The 13,615-nt window shown below is 38.8% G+C and overlaps 1 protein-coding gene across 4 annotated transcripts in view; it reads left to right on the top strand.

The window, feature by feature from the left end:
* Positions 1-13,615, top strand: part of ADGRB3 (adhesion G protein-coupled receptor B3) — a 941,101-nt gene that overhangs the window by 924,324 nt on the left and 3,162 nt on the right. For all 4 annotated transcript variants that reach the window (XM_019520508.1, XM_019520507.1, XM_019520505.1 and 1 more), the window contains 2 exons: positions 1,576-1,611; positions 13,099-13,203. In XM_019520508.1, the coding sequence (XP_019376053.1) occupies positions 1,576-1,611; positions 13,099-13,203 (141 nt within the window). The remainder of the gene's footprint in view (positions 1-1,575; positions 1,612-13,098; positions 13,204-13,615) is intronic.

Genomic DNA, 13,615 nt, shown 5'->3' with positions numbered 1-13,615 from the left:
CTGTCCCATTGCAGCAAGGCAGCATGGCAGTGGGCAAGTTCCTCCTCGCTGCCTGAGTCCCCCCTGGGGGTTCCTTGCCAGGCCAGGAGCAGGCTCAGCGAGGGGGACACTGCCTGCCACCATCACTGTCCCAGCTGAGCTCAACTCCCCCCACAGCCCAGCTGGAGTGGGTTGGAGCAGTTCTGGGGTTCTCCCTGCTCCTGGGGCAGCCAGAGACAATGGTAGCAGTGGACAGGGGAGGGAGGGAATGTGAGGGGAGGGGACATGCTGCTGAGCATCAAAGATAAGGGAAGAAGTGCCAAAATCAGGAGATGAGTTTAGATTTTTTACCTGATTCAGGGACTTAAAAAGTCCAAGGCCACTATGGTATGGACTTTCTGGCAAAAGCAAAGCTGGGAAAAGTGGCTACAGCCACCCCTGCAGCACCAGTCTCTATTCCTGCACTTCCCTTTACAAAATCATGGATCTACTCATGATACTAGAGTCTGAGACAAATTCTCAACCTTCCCAGGACTCAAGTAAGTCCCATCAACAGGAATGATATATACTACAACTGCACGTCTTTATGAGATCAGTAAATTATGGCTAGACTCAGGTATGCCATTTATGATTGATGCAAAACTGCAAAGGACACCATATACAGGTGTAGAGTAGATTACTGCAAGTTGATTTCTTCGCAATAGAAATCATTTCTCTTTCCCTTCACTTTTTCTCCCCTCATTTCTCCCCTCATCCCCTATTTTCTTTCCCTACAAAAAATCTCCCCGACCACAGAGCAAAATCCTGCCTTGGCTACTCCTGCCATCTAGAACTTCCTTCCAGAACTCCCTCTGCTTTTATCTCATTTTCAACATCCAACAGAAAATAGATATGTTATCCTTCCCTACACTGCTAATTTCTCTTTCATTCTGTTACTCTTTAGAACTGTGCTTAAAAAAAGAAAAACTTGTAAAGCATTCTGAGTTACATTTTACAGAAAATACACTATCAAAAGTGACACTGTTGTAGCACAGGTATCTGTAGATGCTTCTACATGTGAGATCTGATGATTCTCACAACTGAAGAATCAAGTTTCATCAGATTTTTGGACTACGGTTTGTTATAAATGTGAAACTAATGTGAATTCAAATGGTGTTATTACAAACAAGCAGAAGCCCCAATAGAAGATACAAAGATCTTTAGCTTAATTCCCTTTCATGTACCTCAGTGTATATCAGGTGCAACTACACTGAAATTAGTAAAGCCACACTAGCATAAATCTGATGTAAGAAAAAGATATATTCTAACTAACCATGAAAGCTAACTGATAAATACAATAGAGATCACAAACACCTGCAGCATCTTATAGCATAAAGGGTCTGATCATGTGTAAACTAGGAAAGACTAATGCATTTCTAAAAACATTTTTGTGATGCCATGAGTTATTCTTCAGTTTTCAAACCAAGATATTCAACTTCCTTATGAAACTCTTAATGTAAATTTATAATAAAGGAACTGAGTTGTTATTTAGATTATGATAAATAGACCCCATGCTAATGCACTTACTATTTTCTTTCTTTTTCGAATGTCTAATAGAGAAGAAAATCACGTTACTCGGACCTTGACTTTGAAGTAAGTCTGACTGAATTATTCCTACTTATTAAACCTGTTTTAATAAAATTAAAATGTGAACTGTTAGTGTTAATGTATTTTAAACCATCTGATATAGTACATATTATTAGGATAATTTAATTGGGTGCTACATAGAACAGGACAGATACTTCATTAAGATTACTTTGGTGTGAGTTGCTTGTAAAATGTTTTCAGATCAAATCTTTGCATAGTACTAATGAGTCATTGTGGCTTCTGTTCTTAAATTCCTGCACCATTTAAGATTAGTCTATTTTTCCTTTTTATAAATCTGTTAATTTTTGGTGGTGGTTAATGTTGATTTTCTTTTTGAAAAAGACCATCTCTGTTATGGTAAGAAAGTGGTAGTGTCCTAGACAACCTGCTTCATTTAGCAGTATCTCTTCCTTTGGGGTTTCTCTGGATATTGGGCTTTTAAGATTTTACAGTTGATTACTGATTCTGGTTGTGTCAAATTCTGAATGCCCAAGGGCCATCATTGGGCACCTGCTCTGTGAAATTTGGGTTTTTCTAGGATTTCTCAGTTTGGAACCCCAAATTTGAGAGGCAGGCACTTTGTAGAAGGCAGGACAGATTTGCATCGTAACTAAATCAGAGCTGTATAGTTTGAGCTTAAACTCCAGCTTGAAAGCTCATGCTATAGATCTCTACTTCAAATCATTTATGAACTTGAAATCTATCCTGCCGTCTGCCTGACTTCAGACTAACACAGCTAACTACTTCTTCATAAACATTGTAGTCATTTATGACAAAAAATAGCTTTGGCTGTTAGCTACCCCATTTTATGCAGGCACAAACACTGTGGAGGTCTTTCAGTTTCCTGTTTATTTGGGCTTGGCTCTAAGTAACTATATTCACTAGTCAAAGCAATGCAGCATACAACGTTCAGCAGAATATTAATGATTTATGGTTTTTAAGTTTTGCATAAACTGTGTGGTCATGAATGTTAATAGTTTTATATAATTCATTATGCATTTCTCCAATGAAACTGAACTCTCATATTGTTTGCATAGAGCACCAGTCAGTCAAGGCCAAATTTTGACAACCTGTGAGCGCTATACAGCAACCATAACTTTAAAAAAAGTATATGCTTTCACAGACAAACACAAGAATGGATTTTTCTTTTTATGTTGAGAGGCATATCTTGCATCAGAGTTAAGAATATGGCTTACATTTATTGCTTATGGGTTGCAAGAGCTTTATTAATACCTTTATTATCTCCTTTAGTAGATGGTATGGTTTGCTCTTGAGTTATACGTTGTGTGAAATTTGAAGCATAAAATATGAACATGACAACTAAACCAAAAAGATTTGCAGGATGAATACCTTTAACATTTAAACATCCTAAAGCACAGACTATATTGGGTGCCATAGTGCCTCCATAAAATTTAATTCAATGAAAGAGATAATTATTTTAGGCATTTTTTCAGGACCCAATCATTAATGTAGAGCAGAGTCTTTTTACTTAGAATGAGAGAGAGCCTTTGTGTCACATGAAAAAACCCAGCTCCCACAAGCTAAAGTCATTTCTGTGTAATTACAGAATTTGCTAAGAATTTACAAACAACTCTATTGTCTAGCCTGTAGTAAAATTATTTTCAATTTGGGTCCAATAAAATTGGCATTTCAGATCTTTTTTTAAATTATCTTAGTAACAGGAGAACAGAATTCCTATAAAAGCCTTATTTTAAGCATAAGACATAATTCAGCCACTTTACTAGTGGCTGTGCTTTCAAGTTGGGTGATGATTATATAGAATGTAGACAGGCCCAGGGCAACAGCCCAGATCATTAGTACCTGGAGCCATCATGGTATCTAAGGTAATTCAACTCATTGGTTAATTTTGCCCTGTGGCAGTGCCTTGAGGAGGAAAATACGAATGCCCTGAAGGGACACATATGAACAAGTACAAAAAATGTCTCTCTAAAAAATCAATTTAAATTCCGTTTTGGAAAACAACACTAGAATCATAATTGCCCTGTTATTCCATGGTGTCACTGCAGGCAAGAGTTAGGGTTATTTGACTTTTAAAATGCATTTTCAGATCTTAATTTGTTTGGATTCCTTTGAAGTTTAACATTACCTCTAAATATTTTGAGTTTGTAATGCTTGTTTTGTGGATAATTACTTTTACACACCCCAGATTGACTCTCAAATTTAACACAACTTAATACAATTTTCCTTCAGGAAATATACATACATTCACACAAAAAGGGGAAAAAAATGAAAAGAGTATCAATAAAGTTCCTGAGGAAATATATATATCTACACGTACATACAAAGGAGGAAGAAAAATATATATTAGTAACAAAGTCTAGGTGAAAAGTAATTCTGAAATTAAATAAAAGCAGTATGAACACAAAAGAAATCTGAATTACACGATTCCATTTAGAAGGTCAGGAATTCAGTGCATTTGTCTCTGAGAACATTCTCTATGGCAACAGATATTAAAGCATCCTTCCTACCAGTCAGTTCAGCACAAACAGTGACAATATTGTCCACATTCTGTTCTCTAGTGTCATCTATCCTGTTATACATTTTGAACTGACTCACAAAGTGCATGCTACACCTTTTCCTTGTGTTTGGTTAGCAGCTACTGCAATACTTATAACATTTATACACACACACACACACACATATAGATATCTGACAGTGCTTTGAGCTAGGCTGTGTACTAGGGGTGTGTGAAATGGGCCATATTTGATTCGGATTCAGCCCAAATCAGGGACAGTGATTCAATTCTTTGGTTCAGATCACTGTCCCGATTTGATTCGTCCAAATCTGAATCTGAAGATTCGATGCTGATTCGGAGAATCAGTGATTTGGCCATTCCAGCTTTAAAACAGCTTTCACAGGAGTGCAGGGGGTAGGGGCAGGGGGCCCGTGTGCTTGGCAGTGAACCCAGAAGTGGACCGAAAGTACTTCAAATCCACTTCTGGATCCACTGAGGAGCATGCGGTGGACCCCTCTTCATGCCCCTGGCTCAGCATTTGGCCGCAGGTGGATCCTAGGAGCTCCATCCACCCCAGCATCGCAGCATTCACAAGCCACCTGGTACCTTGAGGTGTGTAGAAAAAACATTTAAAGCTGTGTCTATGTCCGAATTGCCAAATTTTTCCAAATCTCTCTGAATTGCTTTGGAGGGTTCTGATTTGATTCGGATTTGGAGATTCAGCCACCGAATCAGGCTGAATCTCTGCTGGATCTAATCAGGGACCAAAGCTTCACATAGTCCTACTGTATACCCACACAAGGAGACTCATTTAATAGAATAGAATAGAATAGAATAGAATAGAATAGAATAGAATAGAATGATTTTTATTTGAATCATAATTCAATGTAGGACATCTTGAAGGTTATTTTGTTTCACACTGTAATTTGCTAATGTGACATACATGTAAAAAAGCCCATTAGCACAGCTGAGTTTCATACATGATATTTAAATGCCCTGGCAAACCGAGACCCCAGGACTGGGGGGAGGCTCCCTGATCTCAGGCCTCCAAAACCTCATGACTTTAAAAACTACATGCACAGTTTTTAATAGTCCTAGGCACTGGGATCTTAGCATAAGAGAGCCTATCCCCAATATCAAGGTCCAAGTGCCCTAAGAAGCACACATGCAGCCCCACACACATGCACACATGGGAGCTGCCAGGCATGGAGATCTGCAAGTGCTGGGCAGGATGAGTTAATTGGCTCTTTGTTCTTGGCAAATTCAAAGCTGCACCCCACAACTAGAGCTGCTGGACTCTTGACTTTGAACTTGCAGACTCACATGTGGGATAGCCTCATATACAGGTTTGCTAGGTGCGTGGCTTTGAACCTGTTGATCAGAGGGAGTCAGCTGACTCTCCCCAAATAGCACCTGCAAACCCATGCATATGACAGGCCCATGCAGGGCTGCACCATGGCTGACTTCCAGTGTTCAGGTGCATGCAGAGCCTGGGATTGCAATCCTGGGTTTCACACATGCTGGCAAGTTGAAAGGGCACCATAGGAAGGGTGGCTGTGGGGACCAATCCCCCATGCCAGGCTCTCTGAACAGCCATACATCATTGGGGTTTGGTCCCTCATCCCAATAATCACGCATCCTGTCATTAATGTGTAGCATAGCAGGACCTGTGATTGTTGGGATCCAGGATCGGATCCCATTGTACCATTAAATTAATGTGTGCCAGTGTCATTAGAATAACTATTAGGCTGCTCAGAGCTTCATTATGAGATGAATCTGATCTCTGCCCATAACCAGGATCAGAGGTAATATTATATCTTTTTTGCTATCCCTGCTCCTAGACCTTGCCTTGAGTCAGATCTTCACATTGGGCACTCTGTGTCTTGTATTTCCATGGTGAACAGTTTAACATTTGGTAGCACAGCTGGTTCTTGGAACTACCATTATAACACAGACTAGAACATAAGAGTTTTATTTTGCAGGAGGAGAATGTCACTTTCATTGCCACTCTGCTTTGATAGTTTATACAGAGCAATCCAATCTTTTTGACTTTTGAAATCTTCCTAATGACCAATCACAGGATTAACTCTACTGCAAAGGATTGATTTAAGATACCAGATGTACCTCTAACTCAATGCAGATCAATGGTTTCCCATACACAAACTAGAACTAATAGTAATAAGTACAGCTAACTGTCCCCCTAGTATGTAGAAGTACAACTAGCTCTATGTTTTAGACTCCTTAAAGCCTCCCCTCATTCTAACACTTCAGCCCTTTCTATACTGCGTTTTTCCAGTCTTTCATCAGTATTTTTCTACCATAATTTATATATACAGTCTATTTTATCACATAAAAGCAATAAGAAATGGAATATAACAAACATGGCCAGATTTTATTATGTGTAGTCTAGAATTATGTTTCTCCCTCTCTTTCCCTAAAGTTGAAATTATTACCGGCTCAACCAGAATTTATTTTTAGGACACCAGCTGCATCATACTTCTTACCTATAAGATTCAGATACTATTTATTTTTATGACCAACCATATCTAGTCTGCCTTAGGGAATCAAGGGCAGAATACTGCCCATAAAAATGTTGCGGTTTTCCTGTATTTACACTCCATCTTTATAAACAAAAATCACACAGAACAGGTTTGATATTTGTAAATCCCTATTCAACACTCCAGATGGGTTTTTGCATCATACTTCATTACAATCACAAAATATATCTGGTTCCTGAAAATGTTTCTATATCAAGTATATGAAGAATGCTTATGAACCATCAAGAATATGGCCTTTTAAAAACCATTCACTAGGTCTTTTTTACATTTACACATACTACTGGTTAACAAACTAATCTTAAATGTTGCTATCAATAGAGCATAGGGGGACAATTAATAAAACCCTCCCTAAAGAAAAAAATAACAGACATTTATTGGCATCCAGTGTTGTATGAAATGGCCCCTTTGCCACATGTTCAATATTCAGGGATTATCTACTGTAAGGAAAGTTAAAAAGCCCATCCATGGCCTTATTGATCTTAGGGAAATGTGGCTTTCAATTCCTAATACTGGAAAGACCCAAAATGTTATGGAAGCATGATGTCCTTCAATTACAGAAGACTAAAGCATTTCCTTTTCACTTTTTAGGTATTGCCCACTGCACTTTGAAGTTATCTTTCTTTGTGGCAGTGGGCAGACTTCACAGATAAGTTGAACATTAGAAAACATGTGTTATTTGAGGTAGGAATTGGGCAAGAATCTGCAATAAAATATTTGCTCCCAAGGAAAGAGATTGAATCAAATCACTTTTTTTACAAAAAGGAAGATTTAATTAGATGAATAAGAAAGGAGGCTAAGACATCAAGGACAAACTTCTGAGAGAGCACTGTAGATGATCTAGGAGCTGGGGTGTACAAAATAAAGCATTCTGATCTTCTGAATTAATACTCCTGATACATCACTAACTGTGAATCTTTCCTGATAAACGTAGCAGAGGATTTCCATCCAGTGGCAATGTGTAGGGGGGCACATGCACCCCCTCAGATCGCTGGTGCACCCCCAAACCAGCCATGCTCCCTGCTTAGGTGACGGGCAGGGGGGAAGGCGGGAGCACCAGTGCCCCACCTGCAAGTGCCAGTCAGGGAGTGGGAGCGCTGGATGTAGTGCTGTGGCCACTTCCAGGAGCACCATGGCCACTTCCTGGTCAGCAAGGTTGGCCTTGGGTTGACACCCCGGGCCCCCCACCACACCCTCCACTCAGCCAGATTGGCTGCAGGGCCCTCCCCAGTCACTGACTGGTTGCTGGGGGGGGGCACGTCCCCCTGACTAAGGTGGCACCAGTCACCCATGTTTCCATTCTAAGAACAAAGCCAAAAATATGAGTATTGTTCCTTCCCAATTATTTTTATAGTCACCATTTTACAACATTTAGAAAGCACCTACAAAGTTCATTAAATAAAAGGCTGTAACTAATGATACCCAAGAGATGCTGTCTGTGTCAGTTCAGTTCATGCAAAAAGAGCAACATATTTATCTTTAGATTCTGAACACCTGGATTCAAATCCATTTAAAATTTTAAAATGACATGACTTTAGTGGTCTCAATCTAGGAAGACACTTGTTTAAAAAAAATCTACCGTCTCACTTACAATGTTTAAAAGTCTCTATGAAACAAAATTAGCTACCAAAATAGCAGGCAAGATTCAGATAAGAATGCGTTTCTTGCATCCCACGCATCACCTGAAACATGTCTGACTGTACATGGGACTATCTTTTTCTTTACTATCTTTATCTTTTTCATATGCACTTAGATTTGCTCAATGAAAATCTAAATGCTCAACTTTAAATTAGTCTAATATAAAACTAGACATAAGGACAATAGGAATAGAAAACTGAACCATGTTTATAAATAAGCCCTCCCCATAGCTCATTTTATCAACTTTTTTTTTTGTTTTTTCATATCTTTCAATCATGTTTTTCACTAAACAATACCATATTTCACTAATTGTCTACATTTTACATTTACTTTCCCATCTGGGACTATGAGAACATTTAAAAATGGAGATTCCTAATTTAGTAATATAGCTGCAGCTTTTATGCAGTTCTTAGCAGTCTGCTTGACAGAGCAGTACTCAATTGTACTGTTTTCATATGTATTTAATGTATTGAATCATAGAATCTTAGGTTTGAAAGTGAACTCAGGGGTATTTTATGCAATCTCCTGCACAGATATAGCATGTGCTATTACTAAACCATCCCAGACACTTGCTTATTCAGTCTCTTTTTGAAAATGTCCAAGTAAGGATATTCCATAACTTCCCTAAGCAGTTTATTCCTTGGTCCTATGGATCTTACAGTTAGGAAAGGGGTTTTGTTTTTTCTTTCACTGTGATTTAAATTAGCTGTGATTTAATTTAAATTAGCTTGTACTTTGTGTCATGTTCTCTGTCACAAGGGACAACAGTTGTTACCTTTTTCTCCCTCTTCCTCAGTTTCATTTCAGTTAAATTACTTCTGATTTACTAGGGCCCCATATTTTCCAAGTACTTCACAAACATTACACAGTAAAACCTAACAGCGAAACAGCATCCTCTAGTAGGTGGGCAAATAAATATAAGTAGATATGAGTCATACTTCATACAGCAGCACTAGGTTATATGGGTGCAAGGAATAGCCTGTGCATTTTTGGTCACACAGGATTCAGCTCATATTTTGATAGGCTCTAACTGTTTATATCAGTTGCAAGTAACCTCAGAATGCGTTGAAAGATCATCATCTTAATCTTTCATATTTTAACAGACTATGCAGCAATCTGGCAGGGTAACTTGTGTACCAATATAGATGATAAATAACAGAACTACTACATGTAGCAATTATAGGACCCTAGCTGGACAATACTTTTCAACTCTGTCTCATATCATAGTATGTCACTGACCATAATCCCAAAGTATCCATGTTCCATGCCAGTTTGGTGTTGGTTTGTTTTTATTGATAAAAGCTTTAGAAATATATTTATATCAGAATTAAAGAATCATAGTTTAATAGTTTCTAGGGTCAGAAGGGACCTGAACAGATCATCAAGTCTGCCCCCCTGCTCTGGGCAGGAACGAGTGCTGGGATCATATCACCCCAGCCAGATACCTATCCAACCTCCTCTTGAAGACCCCCAAGGTAGGGGAGAGCACCACCTCGCTTGGGAGCCCATTCCAGAGTCTGGCAGCCCTAACGGTAAAGTAATGCCTCCTGATACCAAGCCTGAACCTGCTCTCAGTCAATTTGTGGCTGTTATTCCTTGTTATCCCAGGTGGTGCCCAGGGGAACACAAAGCCTCACCTATTTTCCGCTGGTCCCCCCTGGTGAGTTTATAGATGGCCACCAGATCCGCTCTCAGTCTTTTCTTGTGGAGGCTGAACAGGTTCAGGCCCTTAAGTCTATCCTCAACAGCCTAGCCATAAAACTGAAGTTATAAAAAGGTTCTTTTCTAAAGAATTCCACTGTGTTTCAATTTTCCTGAATAAACAGCGGGGGGGGTTGCCTTATTTTATGTCTTGTTCCACAGTTTCGGCTTTTTTTGGTAGAGAGTGATAAGCTGGAATGAAGAGAGCATAACTCAAATATTTTAAGTAGGCTGTGAGGCAAATAGGAAGGTGAAAGAGCTAGAAATCAAGAGTTGCTGGCTCCCAGTACTGTGCTCAGATCACCTTTCCAGACTGTGGTGGATCAAAAGGATTTTTGGAAATATATTTGGAGGCACCAAACTGGGGAAGCAAAAACAAAGAAAACCCTGGAAGGGGAGAGAAACTCTAAATAAAAGCGAGCAAAAGCAAAGAAATCAAATGAGAATAATAAAGCAACAAACAAACTATGGAGGTAAAATTAGATAGAAACAGTAAAAAAGGTCATGACGAGAAAAAAACCTAATCCTGTCTGAGGGAAAAGGACCACCTGCTTTTTCCATCTTGCAGAGGGAAGTGGGTGGAAGAAGAGAATGCAGCTTCTGTGGCTTTTTTTCTCCATCCTCCCACTCTTAGGGAAGGCTTTGTGCAGAGACACCGCAATGCAGACTTGGATGGGAGTGAAGGGAGGTGCCAGGCCATCTCCTCTGAAGATCCTTCTCCTTCCCATTTTCAGTGCAGGGAGCTGGTACACATTAATATATCAGAAAGTATATTAACTCATCCTGTTTTCTACTTGCCTGTTTTCAGGGAGATGGGGGACTTCAGCCACGGATGTGGTTAGGGGAATGTAGATAAAGCAAGGAAGTAGATAAATAAGAATTACGTAGGGCATTTAAAGGAAGAAAGCAACAATGGAGAAAAATGGACAGTGTTGTTTATTCTCATCATGCTAAAAATATTGATTGTTCTTTACAAACACCGAGATGGATAGGGAACTAGAGAAAAAGGAATAAAGCTGGCCATGAAAATACAAAAAAACAGAAGAGAGCCACTGCTTTATGTGCATTGTATTCATTATTTTACAACAATAACATCTAAAGTATTTTTCTGGCAGACAACCTGCAGAAAGTATTTAAATTCCCATCCCACTTGCTTCTCTTCAGGAATAGTGTAACAAATTGAGTAAGGCATTTACATTACTTACATTTACAATTTAACAAATACTTAGGTAAATGATTCAGCCAAATATCAAAAAGCATTCAGTACGTTCTAATCTGTGGTTAAAAACCTCCCAACTGGAAACATCAGTTTCACACACTTATACTAATTCCTGGTCTAAGGCCATTTTTTTTAACCTGCAAAATCTGTTTTATTCTCGTTATCATAGCTTTTTATTTTAGTCAAATAATCTGAGAGGTAGACCCTTGCCTTTTTGAAATTCTGTGTATATGGAATTTGCTATATATTCCTTGCTGACCATAGAAGTAATATCTTCAAAAATATCCATCAAGTTGCTTAAGTGAGACCTCTTTCATAAATTTAGGTCATCTATTGCCAGCTAAATTATGTTGCACAGGAATTTCTTACAGAATCCTTCAAAATTGTTTCCCTTGTTCTCCATACAACTCATGTTAACTTAATCGGTCTGTAATTACTAGCTATAACTCATGTCCGTACTGTGAATAATGTTGCCATTTCCAGACCTTGGAAGTCTGATCTATCATCCAACAACTCCTCAAGTCCCAGAGTAGCAATGGTGGGAATAACATGATTGTTATATTGCATGGGTAAAACTACATGGCTAGCAGAGTAGGTAGGTGCCCTTCATGCCATTTATAAATGCTAGAAATGGAAGATAAAACAATTAAAATTTAATATGGCTATACTATTATTTCAGGGCCAGCCACTACCAGCTTGTATTAAGTAGTGCTGACCTTAACTCCATGCAGTGACTCTTACTTGCTCTTAGTGAGAGAACAAATGCAGGCATAATAAGAGTATAAAGGCTCCCCCAAGTGTAGGGACTACAGCTATGAATAGTGCTTATATAAGCCACAAAAAAGAAGCAGGGTCCATGTACGCATGTGGTATCTGAGCTGTTCCACATACAAGTGTGGCACATATATTGCCTGGATGTGGATGGAGTTATTTTTTCACATTTAATGATACAAGTCATTATTTGCATGTAAACCTTGATATCACAAAATAAGAAATCAGCTCTTTCACTACTTTATTGAAATAAAATTGAAGGGTTTACTACATTTTAAGACTGCCTACTAAACCAGGGGTAGCATCTTTCCGAAAACAGTTAAGACTCTGTTTATTGTAACAGTTTCATGGGTTACATTGTCTGCTGGTGTTAATTTGGCACTGTTCAACTGAGGTCAGTGGAACTGCACCAGTTTTCAGCAGCAGTGAATGTGGCCCATAGCTCAGACAGATGCAGTGCTAATTACAGGCTCGCACAGCAGATCATTCCAGGCTCCTGGAATACAAACCCAATGTACTGCTGAAAGTCTACCCCTCCAGAGCACAATTGAAATGTTAGTTAAACTTCATTTTGTGAATGTATGAATGACTTGAAGGCATTTGATTGGAAAGATAACATTTGAGACCCTTGGGATTATTCAGAGATGACAATATACATTAGCGAATCAAGCCTTCCATAACATCAAAGTTATGATTTTTGTCCCCATCAACAATGTTTTCAGAAAAATTATGCCTATAAGCTGCATTCACACCCTATTGTCCCTTCATGTTGAAATTAAAATATTAACTTCAACACTGAAAGCATTTCTAGAAACCAATTTTAACTTGTGAATGACTAAGATCTTCCAGAGAGACTGCTATCACATTCATAATACATCTGCACTAGCACAAAAGGGAGCATCTCCTGCTTTCAGCAATTTGATAAGAGCAAGGGTAAAAAAAAACAAAAATGTTGTATACAGGAATTACATTAAACAGAGCAGGTAGGAGGTTGAGAGCAATTCATTTCCATTTATTGAGTCAATAGGGAAAATACAGTACTCCCAAATTTATTATATTGGGGCAAATAATGGTGCTTTAAAATATGCCCAGACTCAACTACAAAGATTAAGCAATTGCATTCTGTTTTACAGAAGGTCATGCATACAAGGAAGAGGCATATGGAATTGTTTCAGGAGTTAAATCAGAAGTTTCAGACTCTGGACAGATTTCGGGATGTACCAAAGTCAGGAAGTATGGTGAGTATTATGTTGCATTTTTATTATTTAAAATAATTTTACCTACGGACAAAATAGCAAGTTTCACACCATTTTTTCTTAAGGTATGATTCTGAGCTACTCTTAGCCCCAAAACAAACAATCAAAGACATTTGAAAAAATCTCATTCATCAGATTTCATAACTAGACGGTAACTGTTTCATTGACATCAATATGGCTGACAAATAACTGAACTGATAGGAGCACATTTAAAATTAGTTTTCATCTACCAGATCCAAAAGATTTATGGCCTTATATTGTGAGCCACTCAAATGTTGATTGGTGTTAGTGCTAGCTCAGCTTGAGGATTCAAAGGTAAGAATGCCCATTCCAGGCTTCCCCCCCTACCCTCTTGCTCCACCTCCCCCCAGGGCTCCCCCAGTTCCCCACCCCC

This window comes from Gavialis gangeticus, unplaced genomic scaffold, assembly GCF_001723915.1.
Source record: "Gavialis gangeticus isolate Ggan-Ray unplaced genomic scaffold, GavGan_comp1, whole genome shotgun sequence".
NCBI classification, from domain to species: domain Eukaryota; kingdom Metazoa; phylum Chordata; order Crocodylia; family Gavialidae; genus Gavialis; species Gavialis gangeticus.
This window is presented reverse-complemented; position numbering and strand designations above follow the sequence as displayed.